The sequence below is a fragment of the Ceraceosorus guamensis genome (assembly GCF_003144195.1).
Source record: "Ceraceosorus guamensis strain MCA 4658 unplaced genomic scaffold IE81scaffold_28, whole genome shotgun sequence".
Classification (NCBI taxonomy): domain Eukaryota; kingdom Fungi; phylum Basidiomycota; class Exobasidiomycetes; order Ceraceosorales; family Ceraceosoraceae; genus Ceraceosorus; species Ceraceosorus guamensis.
The window spans coordinates 1-24,494 of record NW_020290023.1 but is presented as its reverse complement, the minus strand read 5'-3'; the positions used below and the strand labels follow the sequence as shown (position 1 = coordinate 24,494).

The 24,494-nt window shown below is 56.6% G+C and overlaps 6 protein-coding genes across 6 annotated transcripts; 4 read left to right on the top strand and 2 right to left on the bottom strand.

The window, feature by feature from the left end:
- Positions 1–1,195: 1,195 nt before the first annotated feature.
- Positions 1,196–6,143, top strand: IE81DRAFT_120017 (hypothetical protein). The gene is made up of 13 exons (XM_025510172.1): positions 1,196–1,701; positions 1,902–1,922; positions 2,003–2,474; positions 2,548–3,204; positions 3,272–3,337; positions 3,426–3,597; positions 3,662–3,814; positions 3,898–4,101; positions 4,178–4,369; positions 4,444–4,567; positions 4,649–4,713; positions 4,783–5,994; positions 6,073–6,143. Exons 1-12 carry the CDS (start codon positions 1,350–1,352, stop codon positions 5,911–5,913), a joined length of 3,609 nt encoding a protein of 1,202 aa, XP_025369692.1. The 5' UTR covers positions 1,196–1,349; the 3' UTR covers positions 5,914–5,994; positions 6,073–6,143.
- Positions 6,144–7,597: 1,454 nt separating this feature from the next.
- IE81DRAFT_289960 (DNA repair helicase rad25) lies at positions 7,598–10,355 on the bottom strand (the record flags this gene model as incomplete). Its single annotated transcript, XM_025511835.1, has 5 exons — positions 7,598–7,675; positions 7,750–8,382; positions 8,455–8,967; positions 9,027–10,035; positions 10,120–10,355. The coding sequence occupies 5 exons, from the start codon at positions 10,353–10,355 to the stop codon at positions 7,598–7,600; spliced, it is 2,469 nt and encodes an 822-aa protein (XP_025369691.1).
- A 746-nt stretch (positions 10,356–11,101) lies between these two features.
- On the top strand, positions 11,102–12,491 carry IE81DRAFT_323289 (glutathione s-transferase domain protein). The gene is made up of 6 exons (XM_025513890.1): positions 11,102–11,146; positions 11,229–11,291; positions 11,374–11,521; positions 11,583–11,675; positions 11,746–12,104; positions 12,175–12,491. Exons 1-6 carry the CDS (start codon positions 11,132–11,134, stop codon positions 12,220–12,222), a joined length of 726 nt encoding a protein of 241 aa, XP_025369690.1. The 5' UTR covers positions 11,102–11,131; the 3' UTR covers positions 12,223–12,491.
- Positions 12,492–12,718: 227 nt separating this feature from the next.
- On the top strand, positions 12,719–17,489 carry IE81DRAFT_313348 (hypothetical protein). Its single transcript, XM_025512484.1, has 6 exons — positions 12,719–13,553; positions 13,722–13,827; positions 13,897–16,210; positions 16,282–16,703; positions 16,765–16,971; positions 17,049–17,489. Exons 1-6 carry the CDS (start codon positions 13,114–13,116, stop codon positions 17,406–17,408), a joined length of 3,849 nt encoding a protein of 1,282 aa, XP_025369689.1. The 5' UTR covers positions 12,719–13,113; the 3' UTR covers positions 17,409–17,489.
- A 13-nt stretch (positions 17,490–17,502) lies between these two features.
- On the bottom strand, positions 17,503–20,419 carry IE81DRAFT_323286 (hypothetical protein). Its single transcript, XM_025513889.1, has 2 exons — positions 19,939–20,419; positions 17,503–19,868 (listed from the first exon to the last, which is right to left on the bottom strand). Exons 1-2 carry the CDS (start codon positions 20,340–20,342, stop codon positions 17,648–17,650), a joined length of 2,625 nt encoding a protein of 874 aa, XP_025369688.1. The 5' UTR covers positions 20,343–20,419; the 3' UTR covers positions 17,503–17,647.
- A 400-nt stretch (positions 20,420–20,819) lies between these two features.
- On the top strand, positions 20,820–23,111 carry IE81DRAFT_323285 (small subunit of carbamoyl phosphate synthase). The gene has a single exon (XM_025513888.1). It carries the CDS (start codon positions 21,124–21,126, stop codon positions 22,645–22,647), a length of 1,524 nt encoding a protein of 507 aa, XP_025369687.1. The 5' UTR covers positions 20,820–21,123; the 3' UTR covers positions 22,648–23,111.
- The last annotated feature ends 1,383 nt before the right edge of the window (positions 23,112–24,494 follow it).

Sequence of the window (24,494 nt, the reverse complement as noted above, 5' to 3'; positions counted from 1 at the left end):
CCGAGAGAGATAGACGAATTCAGCCCCTCGTGATTACATATATGGGAAGGTGGATGCTGGCCGCAAAACATCATCCACGACACACTCGTGGCTTGTGAATCCGATGGATGACGCCTCGCAGCTCAAGTCATGAGTGGTAGCGGTACCGGTACACGAGTTGTAGCGGTACACAGGACTGGGCCGAGCGTCGGTCCAGCACTGGCTCCAAAGCGAGCACGATCCAACATCGGCTTAAAGGGCGCGACAAAAATCTGTACGCAAGTACCAAATTAGGACCCACAATTCAAGACTTGAAAGTGAATAGTGATTAATGGGCAGCACAATGGGATCGCATAGAGACATTCAAGTTATGGGAAAGGAAGAAACCAGACGACGTCCAGATGAGAGGCTACTCGTGACTCACCCACGTATATATACCAGCACGGCGGGCGGTAGGTATCGCTTATCTCACGCGGTATTCATATTAACAAAGATTTGCGCTCGAGTTTGCGTTTATCTTTCTTCTTCTGGGCTTCCGGCGTTGCGCGTTTCCGCCGTGTCCTTGCGGGGCTTGTCCGCGTGCTCGAATGCCCCTCGTGTGCAGCAAGCAGCGTGACGCTATATAGAGCTGGCTCGTATCGCACCGTTCGATCGGTCGCTCGACATGGTGCCTGAAAGTTGCGCTATCTCGGCCCTCAAGCTGAAAGGCGGGCGGTGCAGCAGCAGCAGCAGCAGCAGCCAAGCTTCAGTTCCGTGGAGCGAGACATTTGCGCGCATTCGTGATTCACGCACGATTCGTGATTGCGGCACACGACTGATCCCAAGCTGCGCACTCGTCGTGACTGCAAACATCAATCAGAATGTGCGTGCAGCAGCAGATGCACACCGAAAGGGCCGGCGCGGAACCCACATGTCCATACATGCGCGCACCGATACGGTACCGGTACCCGTACCGGTACGGTACAGAATGCGAGATGGATGAAACCGCGCCTTCGCTGCGCTCTCGTACGTCTTGCCGCTTCTCAATCGGCTCTCTTCTGGACACTGGCCCCTCAAGCTGATCATAGAGGCTTTCTTGCGCTCTTCCACACACCTGCTACGCTCCACGTTCAGAATAGTCGCATGCCACGCTTGCAAGTTCCCTTTGCGTGCTGCCGGACTCACATCGGAACATCCGAACACTGCCACGATAGGTTTGCAAAGTGTCCTGGCACGTGTCTGGTGCGGCACTGTATGCTCCGCGGACTTGTGCCACAGGGAACAAGGACTCTATAGGAGAGTAGCTATTAGGAGTCGTTCAAAAGCGGCACCATGCTCGTTTTTTGAAGCCATCAAACATCATCATCCTCTTCGTCAGTCTGTACTCGGACATGGCGACCATGTCCGACAAGGCGTCCTCCAGTTCGAGTCGCACTCTGCACTCAGCTGACAGTCTACCCAGCGCTCGACCGTCCAGTACTTCCGATTCGCATACTCGAGCTCCTCACGCACCCGCAAAAGCAACCCCCTTGCCGCGCAAAATGTCTAGCGCTCGTCCAGGCGGAAAGGGCCCGGATGTCAAGAATAAAGATGCACCCGGACGACCTGCAGTGTTGCCCGCGAACGGTGATGCCGCTGCTCAAAACGATGACGCAGCAAGTAGCGCGATGGGCGGGGCCGGAGGCGGTTCTAACGATGGCAAGGAAGACGGGCCCAAAGGTCGCATGCTGAGCTGCACCGAATGTAAGTGGCGGCAACGACTGAGAGAATGGTGGCATATGGTTGGAGGCTACAAAAGCACGATCGATCGCGAAAGCCAACAGGCTCACTGAGGCACATCGCGCGCATGTATGCGCTCAACGCATGCTCTGGTCCGATGAACATCTCGGTAGCATCCCGACTCATCAGCTGACACTCAAGTCTGACTACTTTGTTCCCTTAAGGCAAAAGGCGAAAAATCAAATGTGAGTAGCTCCTCTTTTACCCCCCGGGGCGCTTGTGCGTCCTCGCGCTGAGATGTTCCGTACGTGTTTATCCCGTCCAGGCGATCGGGAGTGTCCGTGTGGACCTTGCTTACTGCGCAACGAGGGCAGCAAGTGCAAGCAGGTCATACGTTGGGAGGCAGGCTGCTCTTTGACAGAGTTTCAACAGCTTCAAAATCGCGTGCGCGAGCTAGAGGGGAGAGTAAAGGGGCTTGAGGATGTCAACGGCCCAGCAAGGCCAGTGCGCTGGCCGAACTCAGATACCAAGGGGCGCCAGGAAGAGTCGTCGCGCAGCCCGTCGAGGTCAGGTTCTGCCGGGGCAGACGCGCAACACATGTCATTTCGTAAGACGGATCAGCGATCCCCTCCGCGTGGTGTGGTGCCTTTGCACGAGCACTCTGGTCAAGCTCAAGCCCAGTCTCAAGCGCTCGGGAATTTTGCGCCGGGCGACCCAGCACCTGGCGCTGTACCTCTTGCTGCTCACAAAAGGGAACGCGACATGGGTGACGAAGATGCCGCTATGATGTTGGAAGAGTGAGTTCGGCAGGCGGCTGTGGCCGAGTCCCCGCTGCAGCAGAGTCTGATAGCTTTGTTTTTTCTTGTTCAGCTATGCCATGGGCAATCGCATCAATACGACGCACGCCGCTGCGCGCTTGGCATCTGGAGACGGAGCAGCTCAAGGTCGAGGCAAACGCTCGAGACACGACATCACGTCTCGATTTGAAGGCCCTTCGGATTTGCCTCATCTTGTGGGCGCTCAAGGTGCGCTTGCGCGCGATACTGCGGACAAGGCTGGTTTGGGCGAGATAAATGGCGGTGCGGGTGCAGACAACGATGCTCAGCATTCGCCAACGACGAGCTTCTCGCAAAGATCAGCAGACTCTGCTCCGGCAGTGGCCTACCGAATCTTGTGTCTATCTCCTTCACCAGAGATAGTCCGGCGGATGGTCGCCTACTACTTTGATCATCTGGACTGGTATACACGAGTCCTGCATCGTTCGTCTGTCGAAGCGGTCTCGGAAAGTCTCCTTTCGCTGCCTCCCGAAGTAGCAGCGAGAAGGATCAGACCGGCGAGCCTCTGCATACACTTCTTGGTCCTTTGCTTGGCCCTGCACCTGTGCGGTCCAGAGGAGGTTGCGGAGTGGGGAATGGATAGACCGCAAGCTGCAGTGCTTTGCGACCAGTTCAATGCGGGAGCCTATCAGCTTTTGTGGGCAAGCGATTTCATTGGCAGTCACCAGGTCGAGCATCTTCAGGCCGTCATGTGCGTGTCACATGGTCCGACGCGACGCGCACCAAAGTGCTGACACTCGCGTTGACCCTCGCCGCAGTCTCATGTCTGTTTATGCGTACAATCTGGACGACTCTGACGCTGCTTGGGCGCTCGTTGGTGCTAGGTGAGCTTTCGCTGAGAGCCTGTTGTCTGAAGAAGCTGACCGCTGCTGCGGATGCTCAAGGGGCTGATCTCCTCACGCGTCTTTGCAGCATCAAGATTGCGCAAAATTTGCGTTTGAACAGGCTCGATGACCCACGCGTCGTCGCGACGAATCGATCAGGAGCGGCTACAAGCAGCGCGGCAAAGGGTCTCTCCGTGCTCACAAATACGTTGGATCGAGAGATAGGCAGGCGCGTGTGGTGGTACTTGACCTGGCTTGATGTAAGTGCAGTGCTCCCAAGTCGCCGACCCAGTCACCGCTTTCGCGTAGTACTTAGCAGCGAAGACACACGATGCGCAGGTCTCACATGCTCTCTCGCATGGCGGCTGCTACTCGATCTTGCCGGCTCACAACGCCACCGCCGAGCCCATGAATGTCGATGACGATGCGCTCAACAATGAAGGGCACGCCGCGCCGAAATCTATCAGCGAATACACGGTGAGCAGCTCTCTCCGAGATTATCTCTCGGCGTTTGTGTCTGAGATGGGACTCTTGTACGCATTGCTCTCTCTCTACTGCAGACTTCAAGCTTTTCAATATTCCGCCTGCGATTCCTGCTGCTGTATCGGGAGACGATCGACTTGACGCACCAGCGTGGCGGTCCTACATACGCTCAGGTGATGGAGATGGACAAGAAATTGCTCGGCTTGATGCAAAGCTTGCCAGAATATTTCGCTCTCAGAATAGAAGACAATGAGTCTGTTTGGAACGTTGGAGACACAAACGTACGTTTCGTTTTTGCCGAGGCCTCTCGGCTCTAAGAAAGGTGTCTCTTACTCGCCTCCGATTGCTATGTCGCAGCGCGATCTGGAACTGCTCAGTATAAATTTGACCGCACACAATCGACTCTTGCGCCTTCATCGGCCGCATCTCATCAAGGGCTTGGCTGGAAAGGATCAGACCACGGTCTCTGCTCGACGATGCATTGATGCTTCCAAGGCAATCTTGCGCATCTTGAGACACGCCAAACGAGCTGCGCCAATGTTGCTCAAGGTGGGTCCCTCACTGAGCCCGGCAAGTCGGAAGTCTTACCTTTCGGTTGACAACTCTGTCTTTGCTATCCCAAGATGTGGATTAATGTGTACTATGGATTCGGAGCTGCCGTCGTCGTCTTTCTTGCCTTGTGTTACGAGACTGACCAGGATAGCGAGGAAGCGGAAGCAAAGCGGGCTGCAGTCAACGAAATGGCCGGTGAGTAGGGGATGCGAACAGTTTCCGTGTTGTGCCGACATTGTTCACCGTCTCACAAACGACCTCGGCGCTCATGCGCAGACATTTGCAGTACGGCCTCGCATCTGAGCGCGGGCGCAAAGAATACTGGAACTCTACTCAGAGGTGTGAGTGGTACATTCCGGCGTCAGATGCACAATCTGGCTGACATCTAATCTTCGCGTCCTCTCATGTAGCTTTTGGAAGCTGAAGTGGAGCTGCGTAGAGGACCAAAGACTCAGGGTGCCAACGCGAAGCGCAAAAAGTCTGGTCATGGGGATGAAGGAGGCCGCGGTCCCTTTTTCAACCTCGTCGCGCGCGTTCTAGGAGATGCTACGAGCCAACCGGCCACCTCACTCTCTGCACTGCAAAAGGATCTGCCAATGTCTTTCGACAGAGCTTCACCGCACCTGCGTCGATCCACTTCTACGAGCTTTGCGCGCGGTTCTGGTCCCAGCTTTGGTTTTCCGGCTGGTCTCAGCTCACCATTAGCGAGCAGCGGACCGACGCAGCAATTTCCAGTGTCCGTCTCACGTTCTGACGAGTCTCTTCGGCAGCTCGCTGCTCCCTCTGGGAGTGGAGTCGCTACTACGACTGGACATTCTGGCTTTGCTGCTCCGGGTCCCCTCTCTCCATGGGGAGGCAGCACAACGTCGAGCTCCAATGGAGTCAGCGGCGGCGAGCGGGCAAGAAGCGCGAGCGGAGCCGGAAGTTGGGTCAAAGGACCGGTGTCACACCCGGTCATTGGCAGCCCACACGGCAGCAACGGCAATGGCGGTGGCACGGGAAATTATGCAGCCGCTGGCGGCCTTTTGCACACGCGGAACATGCCCTCGCCTGGACTCAATCCTGGCGCCAGCGCGAGCGGCCTGACCCCGCCTCTGAACCTTGCCGGCCAATCGCTGACCAACCTGCTAGACGAGGATATCTTTTCCACCGTCTTTTCCGAAGCTGCAGTGCCCGGAGAAGTGGCTCTCACGGATTGGGGTGCCAACGAGTGGGAAGCGGCTCTTGCACAGACTTACAACATGCCTCAATCCAACCCCCAGGCTGGGTTTGGTCCGCCTACCAGCAGTGGACCCGCTGCTAGCGCACCTGGCCATGGATACGGCCATGGATATGGTCAGGGGAGCAATCCATCAAGCACGCAGATGAACCTTCCATCTCTTCACATGCCCAATCATGGCCACTCTTTTGGCCACGGCTCGCCCTCGCCCGCCCCTTTGGCTCCTTCACCGGGGCACCATGCCCGCGCGAATTCGAACTCGAGCGCGCATCCTTCACATCTCCACCATCATGCCTCCTTCTCGCCAGAAAACCGAAGATGATCGACTGCTCGCTCCTTTGAATGGACTTCCTGGCCGTTGCGGCGCATCAAGTCACCGCGCCGCACTTCAAACGTCTCTAGAGTATGTGCATCTTTGTCAACCTGTTGTATTCGTTGTCACGGCTCGCGCAATTGATAGTACTCCTGAATCGGATCGCAGACGGGCAGACATTGCTCGAGCTTTAAAGGTACCTAACTAAGCGCGGCACGGGGCAGAGTCTGTTAGAGAAGTATTAGGGCAAGACTCGACCTTGCTTTGCAAACCATCATCGTCGGTCGGCAAGCCTCAGCGGAAATGCAGAAACAGACGGATATCAAGTGTGTAGAGTCTAATGTGGAAAATAATCCCTTCTTTGTGTAAGGCTTTGCGCGGACAACGCAAATGCCTACCTCTCACTTATGCTGGCGTCATTGTGAAGAGCAGTCATCTGGGCTTGATCGTTCCATGGTGAAGCCGCATAATAATTTGCATTGCTCCCCTGCCGCATTCCGAGTTGTGCCTGAGTGGCCCGCTGGTCCTAGAGCAGCCAGTGTTTCACTTTCAATCTCGTGCTTGTGCGATGACATGACTTTATCCCCTCCTTATCCGCCCTCTCGAGAAGATCTTCACTGATGACATATTCCAACCCTAGCAACTTCCACATCTTTCTTGAGCGAAGCGTAGATGAGACATTGAGAGATCCTAGAAGTCGCACTGGGCAGCGCAGAGTCGGACTTTGGAGAGTTGGCAGTAGGCATTGAGCTGGGACGAAGACTGATCACACAGCCATTCCCGCCCATCCACCGCTCTAATCCCTCCCGAACAGGTATGGTAGCTCTCTGCGACTTGCGTTCCATTGTGCGCTGCGACATGGTAGGTGTCAAAACCGGTGTGCACCTTGGAAAGAGGTGCGAATGGATGCATGGTCGAGTGGGTCAAGGCACCCATGCCGCTCTGCACGGCTTGGGCAGCGGATCTGAGCGTCTCCGTTTTCATGTCGACGTCCTTCAGTGCTGGCGGATCAGTGTTCGCGCTCGCAGCGAAACGGAATCTTGGTCTGCCTGCGACGGAATCATTTCTACACGCCAGGCTGAAAGAGAGAGAGAGACGTCTCGATCGAAAAGAAGGAGCTGGTGGACCCTGCATGTCATTGAGAAATACCTGCATCCATGCCGAGGGGCGAACGCTGGAGCAAAGCGCCCAGGTCTCACACACGTGAACCTTGGACATATGACCCTCGCAATCCGGGAAGATCCACCAGTCCACACAGCGGACAAGACTGCAATCTCGTTCGAGCAGCAATGTCTGCGGCACAAAGTCAACGAACAGCCATGAAGCTCCAAGTATCAGCTCTCGCCAAAATTAGGAGCACCAGCACAAGTGCGCGACATTCGTCCGGCTTAATCGGCACGCAAATGACGGGGCGGATCGCTGACATCACAGAAAGAGATCAAGAGCAGATCCGCCGCTTCATTTTGGGTTTCATCTTCCACTTTGAGGAAAAGTCAGATACCGCGAGCCTACGAAAGGGCGGGCAGTTGACGTGGCACGAAGCTCTGCGTCTGACTCGTGGGACGGGGAAAAAAAGGGGAGTCGTGGTGGGGATCGCGAGCGGCACGGCAGACTCTAACTTCAATGCGAAAGATTTTCGTGGATTATCGTACAATTACATTTGGAGTCGATGAGAATTTCTGCTGATCCTGGATCACTTCTGGTTGTAATGTTTCTTGAAAATTGGATGCCTCTCCTTTGCCAAAGTTCGATTGGCAGACTTGTTGCGTTCCTGTGCGTTTGAAGTAGGGCAAAGGGTCAGCTGGCTTTTCCCACGACACGCAAGGGCCGGGAGGCCGTACTCACCACGTAGGACATGGTGCCTGCACCAGACAGCGCGTCCAAGGTACCCGTCGAGCGCTTCGCTTTGAACGAGGAAGGGGCAGCGCCAATTCGCCTGTTGCCACTGCTTGAAGCGCCACCGTAGCCTTCCTCCTCCCAGCCGCCTGCACCAGCCATATCCTTGCCAACATCTGCCGCCGAATCGTTCGCTATGAGGACGCTTTGCAAGAGCTCAATCTGCTCTTCTCTGGTCTTGAGGATCAGGTCATCCATCTCCTGCAGACCGGTCAATTTGGTGATGCACCTGTACGCATACCCTTGAGAAACCAAGAATGCTTGCCTTCGGCTCGAATAGTACATCTCACTGGTGTCGGTCGAGACTAGACTGTAGAAAAAAGCATTGAAGCCATCTTCGGATCTGCGCTTTGCTCTCAGAATACGACCCAGCCGTTGAGCTTCTTGACGACGCGAACCGAAATGACTAGAGATTTGGATCAAGCACGTTGCTTCCGGCAAGTCGATGGACGTGTCGCCTACCTTGGACAGGAAGATGGTGTTGATGGTCGGGTTGTGTTGAAAATGTTGCAGCACGCGCATGCGCTCAGTTTGAGGGATGCCTCCGTGAATGAACAACTTGTTGAGCTTCTTGGCATAGGCCTGGACCAGAAGATGGAACCATGCAAAGTTGCGTGAGCACGCGTTCGTTGGCTGTGGTAGCATCTCACTTACCTCCAAGGCGTATACATTGTCCGAAAAGACGATAATCTTGTCGCCTCTGTTTTCGTGGTAGTTGATGAGGAATTGGCAAGCTTGAAATTTGTTCGGATTCATGCAGTACAGCAGCATCCTCTTTCTGCTCTTTTCACGAAGGTACTCTCTGTAGAACTCTGGTGTCATGGGGCACCACACCTCCGCGCATTGCACAGTCGCAATGTGACCCTTTGCAGCCAGGTCCATCCAGTTAGCCTCGTAAAGCTTGGGCCCAACCAAGAAATTTAGCTCGTCGATTTTTTCGTCTTCTCGGACCAGCGTCGCTGTCAGACCAAGTTTGCTATGCGCCTTGATCTTGGTCAGCACCCGCCTGAACATGGATGCTGGAACGACGTGCACTTCGTCGAGCAGGATGAAACCCCATTCGCGAGACTCCAAAAAATTCATCATCTTCTGGGAAGAGTGCGACCGCTTGCCCGTGTTTGCTACCATGGAGTAAGTGGACACGACGATTCCCGCGGCGCTCGTAAACTGTGTGACGGAGCTCGTCAGCATGGACACTTTCTGGCCGTACCACACCAAAGCCTCACCTTTTCTTTTTGGTCTGCGGTAAACACGCTGATCTGGTGGTCTTGAATGTTGCTCCACTGCATAAATTCTCGCTTCCACTGCATCACACTGACGGAGCTCGTTGCAAGCACCAAACAGCTCTTTTTGATGGTGCAAGCAGCCGTGATGCCCACTAGAGTCTTTCCAGCACCGCAGGGCAGCACAATGATGCCACTTCTAGCTCTGCCATTTCCAAACATCTTTGACAGACTTTTTTCTTGGTAAGGTCTGATCTGAGTGACGGGCTTGAGGTCGATTTCCAGATCCGGATTGGAGTGGTCGTTGCGAAAGTCGTACTCTTCCAGCATCGGGTAGCCAATGTCGTTGCATCGTCTTCGGACTTCCTCCGTCGCCTCTTCGCGCACTTCGAACGAGTGCACCATGTCCTCCTCGTCCTCGTTCCCGCCGGAGGCACCTAGTCCGTCCGCCTCGTCATCCATGCCAATGATGCTGCTGAAAAGGTCAGCGTCATTGAGGGTGCCGCCAGCAGCGCCGACATCGCCGGACGCCGCAGCTGCATTGGCCGCGGCATTCGAAGCCGCAGACTTCGTGCCTGGTGGCTCGCGAACAATGCCGCCGGATCCGTTCACGCCTTGCCCAGCCTGGCGTGCACCACTTGTACCAGGAATGACGAGGTTGCCTCTGCTGGGTGCTGCTGCTCTTCCCAAGACCTCTAGCCGATTGTTGCCGTTCTGCTGCTGGCTCCGCTCGGCTTCAGTGATGCGCGCCTTGCCAATCACCTCATCCCGCAGCAGCATTCGAAGTACATCGGGATGTGCACTCTCGATGAAGTACTTGTTCTGCTTCAACACGAGCTTGACTTTGCCAAAGCTTTTGGTGTTGTCTAGAACAAAATCCACGATGGACTGAGGGATTGGAGACTTTGACAGACGGTTCAACACTTCCAGGATGTCCGTCGGCTGCAGCCCTACCGAGACGGCAGCAAACAGGCTGTACATGGTGAGCTGATACTCGTGTATATGTGCAGGCCTACAAGTGGCAAACATATCCCGTAGTGAGCGTCGTCAGCGTGTTCGACACCACTGTCGAGTCGCACGCATACACTCTACTCACCTGCTAACGGGCTCAGCGATCGCGACCAAGAAATCCATCGCTTGCTCCGCTATAGGACTGAAACCTTCGAGAATGATGTGCCGGTTGTGCGGATTGATCCAGAGTGGTCTACTGGCGTGGTCTTTTTTGAGTGGCAGCAGGCTGAAGTCGCCTCCATCCTCGTGACTGGGCGGCGTCAACGCTTCGTCGGGCTCATCGCCCGTGCTGTCACCTGCATGGTCATTTCGACCTCTCATCGATGCGTCATTGCCCCGACGACTTATGGCAGCACCTCGCTTCGTGTTTGTTTGACGACCGCGACCGACTGCAATGGTGAGACCACCATCGCCCTCCTCATCCGAGCCTTCGCCATCGGATCTGAATTCAGGCTCAGCCAAGTCTGGTGCGTCGTCTGCATCGCCTCCACCGTGGTTGCCGCGGACATCAGCTACAGCAGGTCTACCAGCTACCAATCTCGCCTCGCCACTCTCTTGGACACCATCCTCATCCTCATCCGACCCAGCGTCATGACTGATGCCGCCTGACCTGTTGAGACGCACCACCAGACGCTGCCTCTTGCTGGCCGGAGATGGATCACCGTCTTCCTGCCGCTGTCTGTTGCCTTGAGGTGGCATGCTGGCGAGCGAAAGACGGCTGAGAGAGGTTGTGTTGACCAGCAAAGGCGGTGGTGGCAGGAGACCACGTTCAAGGTGAGCTGCTCAGCGCAGGATAGCAGCGTCGCGCGCGAGGGCAATAGATGATTTGCGATCGTGGGCGGGCGCGCGCGAGCGCGCGAGGACAAGCGTACCACAAGAGAGCAAAAGGAAATGTTCTCGAATAGCTCGCTCAGCCTGAGTCAAGATGAGTGGAGGTACCACGCTGCACACGGCAGCGACCGGCATTCGATGCCAAAGTGAGCCGATCTTGAACAACTCACTACTTTAGCTACAGCTAGCTGGTCTTTTCGATATTCCACTCTTCTGCACACCGAATCGCCGATAACGACAGGATAGATACGCAGTTGCGCTTCAAAATGACCCTCATTGTTGTGAGTCTCTGCGATGGAGATGTGGTTGATTGTGTCTTGCTTACCGATACTTTGACCCATGACCACCGCATCTCCTTCTCAGCACCACCTCAACAACAGTCGTTCTCAGCGGGTGCTCTGGCTGCTGGAAGAGCTTGGCGTTGATGTGAGCCGAATTCGGTGGATGCGACATTGTGAAAGCTAGGCTCACGGTGGCTGTTGCCCCAATCATCTACGCATACATCCAGTATGAGATCAAGCACTACAAGCGTGGACCGGACATGCTGGCTCCTAAGGAGCTCAAGCAAGCGCACCCTCTGGGCAAATCCCCTTTCATCACCGATACGGATCTGAGCGGAAAGGAGATTACGCTTGCGGAGAGCGGTGCCATTGTCGGTGCGTTCGCAGCGCTCAAGGTCAGCATCGCGCGGCTGATTTATCACGTTCCGGTCGCCAGATTTCATCATTGAAAAGTACGGCAAGGGCGCTGCTGTGCCTGTTTCTACCGAAGACAAGCTCGAGAACAACATGTGGTCGCACTTTGCGGAAGGTGGGTTGGTCGCGTTGGTGCTGGGACGTGTTCTGACCTTTAGCTCACGACGAACCTTCACCCTGATCAGGCTCACTAATGCCCACGATGGTGATGAAGTTGATCTTTAGCACGGTGCCTACTCAAGCACCGTTCCTCGTTCGACCCATCGTCTCAATCATCTGCGGTCAAGTGTGCGGCAGGCTGGTCGATCCCGACATCAAATCCAAGCTAACATACGTATCGCAAGCGCTCTCCAAGCGTGGAGACCCCGCCACTTCGGACAAGGAGATTTGGTTTGCCGGAGGTGACAAGGATGGAAATCCCACGTCGGCAGATTATCAGCTCATGTTCCCGCTGGAAGCTAGCATTGTGGGTGGAAGGGCTGCAAATGCTCCTGCGAATCTCAAGGCGTACGTTGAAAAGGCACAGAGAAGGCCAGCATATCAGGTGAGTGCAGCATGCAGCTACGTAGAGCCAAGCAAGCGCAGCTCATGGTTTCTGGCGCACAATGGTACAGAGAGCACTCGCAAAGGGCGGCGAGTACGCTTACGCTGCCAAGCTGTGAGCGAGATGGGCTTTGCAAATAGCACGCTAAACTACCTCGCGCGGCCCAGTCTCCCTCCTACTCTTTCCAACCGCCACTCGGCGAGTCTTGCAGCTTTGACGCCTCCGTCATGATCGTCCCCAGAACACGTGGATCGATCGCATCGATGCTGGGCAGCGCGTCACGCAACGCGCCATTCACTCGCTTCACTCTTGTATGGTGTCTCTTGTCCACCGTCGATGAGGATGCCCTATTCGAATGCATATGCATCGCTAACCGTCGCATTTGGATTCTCAAGACTTTCCTTGTCCTGATGCGCTCCCTGTCAAGTGCGTATGCATGTATTCGTGATTATCGACGCAGACAAGCATCGTACAACCATCGCTTTCAACCGCGCGTGGCTTTGGGCGTGACTGCGCCACGCAGCAGCAGCAGCAGCACCATGCGCAGATACATAAGGCATGGCGCGGTCGCGCTTTGAGGCAACTCCGCTCCACATGTGACGCGCGGGCAGGCGGGCGGGCGATGGTGCTCAGCTCGCTATGTAGCGATGGATCTTCCATACCTCCATCTCGTGTCATTCTCGTTCTGTGGTAGCGTCCGACTCTCTTGATACGCTTGAGGATTCGGCGCCACTAGTGATTCACGCTTGACATACCGCGACCACTGCAACATTAGACAGCACCAACCCTGCATCGCTTGTCGTTTCTTTGTGAAGCGCACACATCCCGCTTCGCCTGCGCAACTGCGAGCGAAACTGCAGTGCTGCGCTCGGTCAACCGCACACCGGGCTGCTTAAAGTGCGAATCGATCCATCGTGACTTCAACACTCTTTCTTGCGCCGCTGAAGGCAGTATCGCCCAGCTCTAGACACCTCTCCGGCGGCCCGGGTCGATCCACCCGCATAGGAACATGTCGGGAGCTCTTGGCCCACCGCCTTCATCGGAAGGTCTGGACGCCTTGCGAGCGGCCAGCAGCAGCGGCCAGGACATTCAAGCTTCGTCATCTTCAACTGTACCTAGCGCTAGCCAGGATGCCGGTCCCTCGAGAGGCTCGACTCAGTTGCCTAGGCGAGGCTCTGTTCCGAGTGCCCCAAGCGAAAAACACCGACCTTCGCCACTCGCAGCCTCTGCCCATGCCGTCTCTCCAGCACCAATATCATCTGCATCGCTGGCTGCAGCCAGTCCCAATCATCCAGCCAACCTGAGGAGGTATGCAAAGGCCGAGCTGGACAGCAAATTTACGCTCAAGAGTTACGTTGGAGCTGCATACACGCTGTACGAAAAGGCGGAGAGTGATTATAGACAAAACGAAATGGAACGAGCGTTTGTGAATTATTTGAAATGCGCAAAGTGAGTGGGCGATGAGAGATGCGCTGCGGAGGCGAGACCATCGAGGGAGGATGTTGCCACGCGGACTAGTCGTTTGTACTTCGTGCTGCAAACCAGACGCCGAGGCTCTCCGCGAAGAGTTTTTAGGAGAGCAGAGGCCGCTGCTGATTCTCGCATCTTTCCCCTCAGAGTGGCCTCGCAGATACCCAGACACGCGGAATGGCCTATGATCTCTCGTGTGCGACAGGACGGAACACGGGATTCATTGTACAAGACTTATCAGGACTTTATGCAGGTAGGTGGTGTTTGCCAGAAGTGGCGGAATGTTGGACATGCTGACCCAGCCTGCTCGTCGCACGTACAGAAAGTACCTGGCATCATAGAGAGGACGGAACGCATCGAGAAACAGCTGCAAGCGCGAGAAGATGCTCGCGAAGCAGCTCGCTCTGATCAGGCATCATCAACAGCAGCGTCGCAGTCGCAGCCAGAGCAAGTGGCAAGCGAGATAGATGCAGGTCTAATTGAGGGTCAGGCTGCAGCTTCTCACGAAGACGTCGAGCTGGTGAATGGGGCTGGCTCTGCACCCAGGGAGGTGAACTCGTTGGCGGACCGTCTCAGCGCTCTGAGATCCAATGGCATGGCTGCTGCTCGACAGGGGGACTCTGGAGTTGGTGCCTCGGGCCCGAGCTCGAATCGCGCATCAGCCCTACTCGCGCTTGGGAGCGAACATGGACACAGACGAGATCCTACAGACGGCGACGTAGCTTCCCGCTTGCCACGACCCGCCACACCAACGCAGTCGCCGCGGGCTCCTGGGGATGATCGGTCAGGCCTTACCAGCCCAGTGCTGCGGCCGAGCGAAAGCTGGAGCGCTCCCAGCATGGGCTCCTTGATGGGACGCATCGACACGAGTTCTGGTCGGACAACACCGACTCAAAAGCAAGAGTCGCCGACATCGGTACATTTGCCGACTGTGAGCGAGTTTACGAGCTCCTATCCTGCATTGGAAGATTTTGAAAGAGCTGGACCCAGCGAGCATGATCAGTCGCGCCACCAGAATGGCTCAGCCACGAGCGCACCGCCAAGACCGCTTCCGCCTCCGCCAGTCTCTCACGCCGCCGGTCCCTCGAGGCCGCCGTTGCCTCTCCCTGCAGGGACATCCGTCGCGGGAGAGTCTACCAGCATTGGACGCCCAAATGACGCCGAGCTTCCACCTCTTCCACGTTCGAATCTCATCACGGTGGAGGAGCTGTGGACACTCTTGCATCCGGGCTTTGCAAGCGTCAGCGTGCCAGCGGCCGAGGCAGCTTCCGAAACCCCACCGCAAACGAGAATGGTCCGGAAGCCGGGCCGCAGAGTGCTGTTGTTGGATGTACGCAGCCGGCAGCAGTGGACAGAGAAACGCATCGCGGTGCCAACGAGCGCAGGCACGTGTGTGCGCATCGACCCAATGTATATCAAGCAGGGCATATCGTCTGAGGAGATGGGCAACATGCTGGCGGCATCAGGAGTAGACTCTGCACAGCGCGAAGCTTTCGAGAACAGGCACACTTTTGATTTGGTTGTGCTGTGCGACTCGTACAGTCGCGGGCTCGTGCCGCAATCGAATCTCCCTCCTGCGGTCGTGGCTGCGGCGGAGATTCTAAACGCGATCAACACGGCAATCTACGAGCGCGAATTTGCAAAACCGCTGCGTCACCACCCGGTGCTGTTGGTCGGTGGCGTGGAATCGTGGTCACGAAAGGTCGACGCTTCGTATGTGGCAGGAAGCAGAGGGGCTGATGCGGGATCCGTCGATAGTGCGCAGGCTGCGCACCCTCAACAGCGGCGCGATAGCCAGCCTCGAGACGACGATGCGAGACGACTGCGTCGGCAGGGCTTGATAGTTCCTGAAGGCATGGCGCCGCCCGCGCTGGCGAGCTCGACTGAGGGTCCCAAAGCCGACGCAGACCAACTGCCTTCTCGTTTAGCCCTTCCGAGCTACGCGCCTCCATCAATGCCTGTACGGGCTTACCAGTCGGGGTACAGCTCTTCGAACGGGCCTCCATCCTACGCGCCTCCAATGGGCGCCCCAGCTTTCCCGCCCCCCGCACCTTCAGCGGTGTCCTCAGGTCGCTCATCGAGACAAAGCGACTACCACACGAGTCAGCCGCACATTCCGTGTGGCGATCCAGCGAACCAGCATGCGACTTCGCGAGCCAGCGCCAACTTTGAGTATCCGAGGTTGCGCAATGGGCATGCCGGGACCGTGCCGCCGCACGACGAGCGATCGAGCGGACTCACACCGCCACCCGCAGCTGCTGCTAGCAACGGCATGTCCTCTTCTTCGCGCGCGGCGCTGGCCGCTCATGGGCACGGACACACGGGATCGCTCTCCGTCTTGCCGACTTCGTTGCAGTCCGGCGCAGCTTCTCAGCACGCTGCGAGGGGCTCGATGGATCTGACCCGCAGACCGCCTCTCGGTGCGTTGGGCTCCTCGCTCGGGTCAAAACCTTCTTCCTATTCTGCTGGCGCGCCGTCATCGCCCTCTGCCACGCCGGCGTCTGCAAACGCGGCCAAGCTCAGCAACGACGTGCGCGTGGGCATGACGGGATTGAAGAATGTGGGCAATAGCTGCTACATGAACGCCACTTTGCAGTGCTTGAGTGCAACTGTGCCTCTGGCGAGGTTCTTGCTTGGTGAGTTGAGGTCTGTGCGAGCGCGCGGACGGACGATCGCGATCGCGCTCGCTGACTGGTAATCGCTCTAGACGGCTCGTACAAGCGCGCCATCAATCGCGTCAACCCTCTTGGCACGCAAGGAGCGCTGGCAGAAGCCTTTGCGCAGCTGATCAGGGTGATGTGGTCCGAGTCGTACACCTTTGTGTCGCCAGTGACGTTCCGCGAAGCGATTACTCGATTCGCACCAGCTTTTAGGGGCTACGACCAGCACGATGCGCAGGAGTTTTTAGCTTTCCTCTTGGATGGCTTGCACGAGGACTTGAATCATGTGGTGCACAAGCCTCCTCCCGTAGAAATGACGCCGGCGCGAGAACACGAGTTGGAAACGCTGCCGCAGCAAATCGCGAGCGTCAAGGAGTGGGGAATCTACAGGCAGCGCAACGACAGCTTTGTTGTGGATTGGTTTCAAGGACAATTCCGCAACAAGCTGACTTGTTGCACATGCGGCAAGGTGAGTTTGGGAGGCGCTAGGTGCGGGACCACCGACTCATAATGTTTCTGCGCAATCTTAGACATCGACGACGTACAACGCCTTTATGTACCTTTCGCTGCCCATACCGACGCCGCTCAATGGCAGCAAGGGTCGCGTCACCTTGCATCAGTGCTTGGATGCATTTGTGAGGGAAGAGGTGATGGACAAGGCGGACGCTTGGCATTGCCCTGCATGTAAAAAGCCACGAAAGGCCATCAAGAGGTTGACCATCTCGCGCTTGCCGCAGGTGAGCGTCGCGAAAAAGTTTCTGCGACGTGAAGGGGGAAAGCAAACACTGACGCGAACGTTTGCGACGCTCTACAGATCTTGCTTGTGCATCTCAAGCGCTTCGCTTTTCGCGCAGGCACGGACAAAGTGCAGACGGCCGTCGACTTTCCCATCAACGACGTGCTGGATCTGACCAACTACATGCCTTCGCACGCTGGCATCTTGCCGCGCGGCGCACCGGTCAGCGCATCGCAGCAGCCGCCGTACTTGTACCGCCTAGCGGGCGTCGTGCATCACTTTGGCACGCTCAACACCGGTCATTACACGGCCAGCGTGCGAAGTCAGGGTCATTGGCACTATGCCGACGATTCGAGAGTGGTGAAGCAGCCCGACGTTCGACAGTTGCAGAGCAGCTCACCTTACATCTTGTGGTTCAGTCGATTGCCCAATAGCTAATGTTCCGCTCCTCTGTCCATCTAGCACATCTGCTCCTGTTTGCACTGTTTCACTCTTGCACGTCACCGTAGTGCCCCCCCCCCCCCCCCAATATGTGCGTCTGCGCGCGCGCCCACGTGCAATTGCAATTCGCCATTGATCCACCGCGTGATTTGCGTGCGTATCGAAGTACAAGGAGGGAGCAAAGTGAAGAGGAGTATGTGACGGTGCTGGATCACAAGTCTGTGGGACCCGCCTGATCAAGGCATTCTCGCCGTAGCCGCACTGGCACCGGCATTTCTCGCCCTGACCCTTTCTCTAGCCAAAGCTTGTCTTTCTGCCCAACTGGGCTGACGCGTCGCTCTAGGGCCCTCGGACGTGCTGGCCTGCTGCCTCGACTTGGGAAGCACCTTTGGATGCGCTTGACCAGCCTTCCCCCGCGTCTCTGGCAAGCTGTTGAGCGTACCGACTGGAGCGTCTACTAAAGCTGTGCGTGCTCGTTTGATGCCCGGCTCGTCCGAATTGGAGCTGGAGCTGAAAGGCGCACCGTTCGACTTGCTGCTCTTGCCGAGCGAAGATGCGGTGGGAAGAAGGACGTTTGGTACGGTGAGCGCATCCGGAAGCGAACGATCCACCAAGGGTGTGGAAGAGACGACTCGTCGACCAGAGAGAGTACGTTTGGTGTTGCGCTCAACGTTGGGAATCAGAGTGGACGGTACATTGGAGCCAGGGTCGAGATTGTTCGAGCCCACATGCTCCACCTCCTCTTGACGCGCTCGTTTGTTCGATGAGCGAGAAGTACGACGTCCTCGTTGCCCATCTGTCGCTGCTCCTGTCTCTTCTTCGACCGCGCGCGAACCATTATGCGGCTCGACGGTCAACGCTACCGACACTTGTGCCAGCTCTGAGCGAGAAGAATAAGAAGGGGACGCTTCTTGCTCCGACACGGCCCCTTTGGCTCTCTTGCGCCTACTGGAAGAGTTGGACGTAGTGCCACGCTCTTTTTCCGTGGAGGAGAAAGCATCGTCGTTGATGCGGGAGGTTAAGCTACGCGAGCGATGTGCTTCCACGATCTGATCGTCTGTCGCTGCCGATCGCCTACTTGCCCCTGTTCGCGCCGTTTCGCCGCTCGAATCGCCCTGTCGGCTCTTTTCGGATACGCGAGAACTTCGCCGAACGCTCGTCACGTGCGCGGTGCTCGGTTCTGATCTCGATGTAGACTTGGACCCGGACGCGTCAAGACTGTGCAGGACGACAGTGCTTGCCTCTGCGCTGGAATCGCCGTCTTGCTTCTTCGCATCTCCAAAGAAGCTCGCGCGACGAGTCGTGCTAGGTGCTGCGCGTTGCGTAGCCGCGATGACGCCCAAAGATTCATCTCTTGTCGTCGCGCCTCGTTGTTCAGCTTGCGCGTGTCGCATCCTCTCTTCTTCCCATGAAAGCCTCTCCAGACGCATTTTTTCCACAGCTCGATCGTTGGCCGTTTGCGCTTCCTTGATCACCGAGCGAGCATGCTCGAGCTCGAGTTTGAGCGCCTCTGATTGTTGCCGGAGTCTGGCGACCTCTGCCATCTGCTCGTCAGCTCCGGTCCCGCTCTTGAGCGTATCCTTCCAGCGTCTCCTCTCGCGCTCCAGCATCGACACTTGCTCTTCCGCGCGTCCCAATCGCGTAATCGCATCCAACAACTTCCTCTCCATCTCCCTCTTTTCTTCTCGAGGTGTTTGTCTGGCGTGGTAAAAGCCGATAGAAGAAGCGTGCGCTTGGGCAGCAGCTTCTCCCAATTCTCTCGCCTTGTCCGGCTCTTGCCGAGACGAGAGAGCAGAGATCTCGTCGTCGAGATCCTTGATTCGCATGGCGTGCTTGAGCGACTCTTCGACGCGCGACGCTCGAAGCGAGCTCGTACCTTCTTGGAGCGTGCTGAGCACGGCGCGCAAGCGCTTGTGCACGTCGACGTGAGTCGGACTGGCCATGCTGGTGGCAAAGAGTTGATCCATGGTCCACGGATCGTTCAGCGAAGCGTAGAGCGAGCTGCTGCTAGACGACAGCGATGTGGAGGCGTCCCCTTGTCCGCCCATAGGCAACAAGGCGACAATTTGACGCGCCGCCTCCTTGACATCGTTTGCCGCATCCAAGAGCATGGCCTTGTATTGAATATTCTCATCTGCCAATCTGGAAGCTCTCTCTTCAGCTTCGCGCATAAGCGCAGCTTCGATGCCGCCCGTTCCAGCGCGATTGAAAGGTCCATGCGCGTCGTCTGCCAAAAAGGCAAAGGGCACGCAACGAGCGGTTGGGAAGCATCCTCGAGTGGTAGCAGCTGTCGCTTCGGAGTAGGCTGCGCGCTGACGAGTCGATTGGCGAGTGCTGGACAGCGCGGATTGGTGCGCGCTCGCCTTGACTGTTTGCAGGGCGCGTCGGCTGGATTGCAAATCGGATTGCGCTGCCTTGAGATTCGCTTCCAGCGCTTTGGCTTCGTCTGCCAGGTGTCTGCAAAGCCAGCGCGCGAGGTGAGCATTGCAGTGCGCACCCGCGCACCCGCGCACGCACACCCACTCACTTGTTTCTGCTCCGCTCGCGCTCGCTTTTGCGCTCAGCGCTCAGTCTCGCCTCCCTCTCCTCTTGCAACTCCCTCTCCATTCTCTCTGCACGACTGTTCAGTGCTCGATTTCGTGCGGCTAGCGCGTCTCTAAGGTCCACATCTTCAGCTCTCTGACCGAGCAGCGAATGCAAAGCTTGGCAAAGCGCATCCAGAGAGCGCGTAGGTAGCGGAGAGACGTTCAGCGGCTCGTTCAGGTATCCCCGCGAGAGCAGAAGCGCGTTGAGCTGATCGAATGTGGGGTGCGATGAGGAAGAGGAGGCGAGTGAGAGGAGCGAGTCGTCGGCTGGTGCGCCTGCGGCGACATCCGCGGGCGGTGGGTCCACTGGCTCGCTAGCTTTGCTCGCTTGGACGTCGCGCACCATCGTAGCAGCTTGGTTGCTTTGGATGGACAGTGTATGGCGAATGTCGTGGGCGAGATGCTGGGGCGGTGATGTCCTCGTCGACGTCACTTGAATGGGAATCTTGAACCGTAATGAACATGGCGCGAATCAGCGGCGCGAATCAGCGCACCCGCGCCCGTCCGGCAGACGAGCAACACACAACACGCTCGAGCGCGCCGGGCCGAGCGCTGCACGTGTTGAAGAGTTGCGCGCGCGTCGCTTCAGCATTGTCACGTGCCATAGCGTTATCGCCTGCGCGTGACCCGATCGATGGTCGCATTCAAGAATTTGATCACGAAGTCACATCAGCAGTCACAGTGCGCGTGCTGCACTCACGACTCGGTTCGCGCACGCGCACGCGCACGCATGCGCGCAACGAGTCACCGCCGCCCGCGCGAGATGCGCTCATTTGGCGCCAAATTTCTTCTCCTCTTCTTATCGCGCAGACGCGCGCGAGAGAGAGGGAGAATGAAGGAAGCAGAAGAATAAGCGCGCGAAATCACACAACACACGCCTCAAAGTGATGTCAACGCTCGCCTCGCTCGCTTTCATCTCTTCGGCCACCAACCGTTGTTATCTCGTCGGCAAAAGACATCAGTGGCTCCCTCGACGCCTCCTTCTCCTTCTTTCGCTCTCTCACGCGCTCGCTCCTGCATGTTCACCCAACAGACTCGAGACGATTATCTCAGTGATTCGGTCTACAAGTCCATCGCCTGACTTCTTCCATTTGCCTTGCCCACCCTTTGCCGCGCACGTCGACATCATGTTCGCTGCTGTGCGCGCACCTTCTTCGAGCGCCGCTCGCTCTCTCTCGCTGTGCGCTCTGCGCTCGCTCAGCGTCGTCCGCGTCGGCAAAATGAGTCCCTCGCACACCCTTCCTCGTTCGCCGAGCGTCAGCTCATCCCGCGGTCTGGCGACGGCCGTCCCGGCTTTGGACATCGCCATCACTTCTTCGCCCGCACCAGAGTCGCAGCCAGCCACGCTGCACCTCAAGTCCGGTCAAGCCATCTCTGGCAAATCCTTTGGCTCTCCTCGCACGCAATTCGGCGAAGTCGTCTTTACAACGGCCATCACCTCCTACACCGAGTCGCTCACCGATCCATCCTATCAAGGTCAAATCCTCGTATTCACCCAGCCGCTCATGGGAAATTATGGGGTGCCAGATAATTTCAGCGGCTACAGTCCCAATGGACATGCTGAAGATGTCGACGTTGGAGCTTTCCTGGAAAGCCGCGGAATTCAAGCTGCTGGCGTCGTCGTCTCTGACCTCTGCGAGAGGTTCTCCCACTTTGAGGCTCGCGAAAGTCTGGCCAGCTGGTGCGCTCGTCACGACGTGCCAGGCATTTCGGGCGTCGATACGCGCGCTCTCACCACGCTCCTGCGCAATCAAGGGTCCACCTTGGGAGGCATCGTCGTCGGCGAGAAGCACGACGTCAAGCCGGAAGCTGATCAATTCTTCGATCCGATGGAACTCAACTTGATCCAGAGCGTCAGCACGAAACACGCCTACACCATTCATCCTCGTCTAGGAGAGAGCGGTGCGCGCGCTCACATTGCTCTGCTCGACTTTGGAAGCAAGGCCAACATCGTTCGTTGCTTGGTGCGAGAAGGCGTCAGCGTAACTGTCCTTCCGTGGAATTACGATTTCAACGCGGTCAGGGATCGCTTCGATGGACTCTTCCTCTCCAACGGACCCGGCTCTCCCAACTCCATCCCCGAAGCCATCGAGACGACGCGCAAGGTGATTACAGAGTGGAACAGGCCAGTATTTGGTATTTGCATGGGCAATCAGATCATCGGTCTAGCAGCAGGAGCGACGTGCTACCGCATGTCCTTTGGAAATAGAGGCCACAATCAGCCCGTCATCAGCCTATCCACTGTCGGCAACTGCATCAAGGCGGGTCGCGTGTACGTCACTTCGCAAAACCACGGTTATTGCTTATCGTGGGATCACGATGCGCCCAACGGCGGTTGGCCAGCCGGATGGATCCCTTGGTTCGTCAATGCAAACGACGGCAGCATCGAGGGATTGCGCGCTTCGCCAGAGAGCGGCAAGCTGGTCTGGGCTGCGCAATTCCATCCCGAAAGCGCTGGAGGTCCTCAGGATAGTCACGGCATGTTTACGGATTATGTGGACGAAGTGGTCAAGCTTAGGAATGCGGAGGGAAGAAGCGTGGGAAAGGGACTGGAGGAGGAGCAGCTCGTTCCGGCTCCACGCAGCGCTACGGGTACGCCGATAGGACACGTCGTCAGCCCTTCCACGGCCAACGTAGTCTCGCCAAAGTGACGCGCCATGCGCCTCTTTTTCCTCGCGAATTTTCCCAGAAGCACGGCGCCCGCACACATGAAAGCCACTTTAATCGAATGCGTTTGATCTACACCGTGGGCTAAAGTGTGCGGGTTCACTTTGCGTGGCCAGCACATCAATCACGAAACTTTTCACCGAAAGGACGAATCTGTGATTGGGGTCCCATCTGAACTATCTCGAGGATGTTGCGTGGCTCTCCCGGAGCGCTGGACATCTGATGAATCGTGCGCATTCGTGTAGCTGTTTGGCCTCATCACTACGAGCGCGTGCGCTCTGACTCTCGCTCTCGAAAGCCGTGCGCGAGAAGGACTGATGCAAAGACATGGAAACAACAATGAGTCGAGCTGGTCTGCATGATTGTAGATGTGAACCAATTTTTTGCGCGAGAGCAGCGCGAGTGGGTGCTGATGTTGGGGTTCATGCCCCCTCCCAGCCCTTCCCCCACCCCCTTTCCCCCCCCAGGCAGCCTTCTCGTCAATTGAATGTGCAAGTCCGGAGATCCCGCGAGTGCAAAATTGCTTGGAAGTGCTACTCGTGACTTTTCTGACTCTCGTGAGTTTGTGCGTACATGTAGCGCTGCTGCTCTTGCCATGCTCCGGCGTCTGTCTGATTGGCAAGGGCACGCCAAACGGTCGCAGATGTTGAGTGCTGTCGAGGAGTAAAAAGTCAAGGAAGAGGGCGGGCATGATGGGTGAGAAGAGGTTGGGTTGAAGAGTGGCAGAGAGCTTTTCAGGGCCTCTATGGATATGTTACAGGAGCATCTGAGAGTTCTTGTGCGTTGCGTACCAGAATGGCTCTAAGACAGTGGGAATGCCAAAGCAACATTGAGAATGTTTGTGAGTCATCAAGATTGTCTGAAAGACATGTGTGTGATGTGTAGGAGATGTTTGGGCTGCATGAGTTGCAGTATGGATGTCTGAGTGACATTTTATGGAGGAGGAGGTAGATCGATGAGCTCAAGGAGAAGAGATGCTCAAAGTACGTCAAAGTCCCTTGCCGCAGCAGCTGAGATGATCAATTGGTGCTTACAGGCGCAATCTCTCCCATCATCTCTCTTGCAGGCGCTTCTAGAAGGACCACAGGCACCAAGTGTCATTGGAGTGCAAGCCAAGCCTGAGAACATGCCAACAACCAAGATGGAATGTTGTCACGCGTGCAGCGCCTTACGTGAGCATCTTGACAGTAGAACTCAAGTGAAGGACAAAATCCAAGTGAAGGACAAGAACAACGAGAAGGATGAGCTAATGGAGGAAGATGAGCTTGCATCAGATATGGAGGAGGTAGATGAGCTCAGGGAGAAGAGATGCTTTTCCCTACATGGCGTGCGCACAGCATAAGGCATGGATTTGGAGATCAAATAGGGTCATTTGTTCACAAACAGCCAGGGACTCATCGATGGAGATCACCGTGTGCACAGCATAGCACACTGTCCCACCTGTCACCCTCAGGTGCTCAGCTGAGGTTGTCGCGGCGCGCGCGCGCTACTGATACGCGCGCGCCTCCTGTATGCGTCACCTCCTTCCAAATCACCATGATCCCCTCTTGTGAACAAAGGTTGTGACAGACATCATCAATTTCTCCCCATTTCTGCGCTCAACGTACATCAGATCAAGCAGGCAACAAGACTCAAGCATCTTTCTTCAGCCTTTTGTTTAATTTGGTGCTTTACACATTCTCCAGATTCTGCCCTTTCTGTGGTCACACATGCACCCTGCCCACATCTGAGCTCTGCGCTCTACCACTGAGCTACCGCACCCATCAATGTGGCCCTTCACAAGGGGCAGCCTTAATCAGATCCCCCCCTTTTGTGGGTCACATATGCACCC

Bases quoted from the DNA above. Each gene is read 5' to 3' on its own strand.
- IE81DRAFT_323286 (XM_025513889.1), bottom strand. From the start codon at position 20,342: ATGGTGCGCGACGTCCAAGCGAGCAAAGCTAGCGAGCCAGTGGACCCA. The intron at 19,869-19,938 runs GTGAGTGGGTGT...CTGGCTTTGCAG, and splicing joins CGCGAGCGGAGCAGAAACAA to ACACCTGGCAGACGAAGCCA.
- IE81DRAFT_323289 (XM_025513890.1), top strand. The intron at 11,522-11,582 runs GTGCGTTCGCAG...TCCGGTCGCCAG, and splicing joins GGAGAGCGGTGCCATTGTCG to ATTTCATCATTGAAAAGTAC. The intron at 12,105-12,174 runs GTGAGTGCAGCA...ACAATGGTACAG, and splicing joins AGAGAAGGCCAGCATATCAG to AGAGCACTCGCAAAGGGCGG.
- IE81DRAFT_313348 (XM_025512484.1), top strand. From the start codon at position 13,114: ATGTCGGGAGCTCTTGGCCCACCGCCTTCATCGGAAGGTCTGGACGCC. The intron at 13,828-13,896 runs GTAGGTGGTGTT...TCGCACGTACAG, and splicing joins CTTATCAGGACTTTATGCAG to AAAGTACCTGGCATCATAGA. The intron at 16,704-16,764 runs GTGAGTTTGGGA...GCGCAATCTTAG, and splicing joins CTTGTTGCACATGCGGCAAG to ACATCGACGACGTACAACGC.
- IE81DRAFT_323285 (XM_025513888.1), top strand. From the start codon at position 21,124: ATGTTCGCTGCTGTGCGCGCACCTTCTTCGAGCGCCGCTCGCTCTCTC.
- IE81DRAFT_120017 (XM_025510172.1), top strand. From the start codon at position 1,350: ATGGCGACCATGTCCGACAAGGCGTCCTCCAGTTCGAGTCGCACTCTG. The intron at 1,923-2,002 runs GTGAGTAGCTCC...TATCCCGTCCAG, and splicing joins CAAAAGGCGAAAAATCAAAT to GCGATCGGGAGTGTCCGTGT. The intron at 3,598-3,661 runs GTAAGTGCAGTG...TTAGCAGCGAAG, and splicing joins GGTACTTGACCTGGCTTGAT to ACACACGATGCGCAGGTCTC.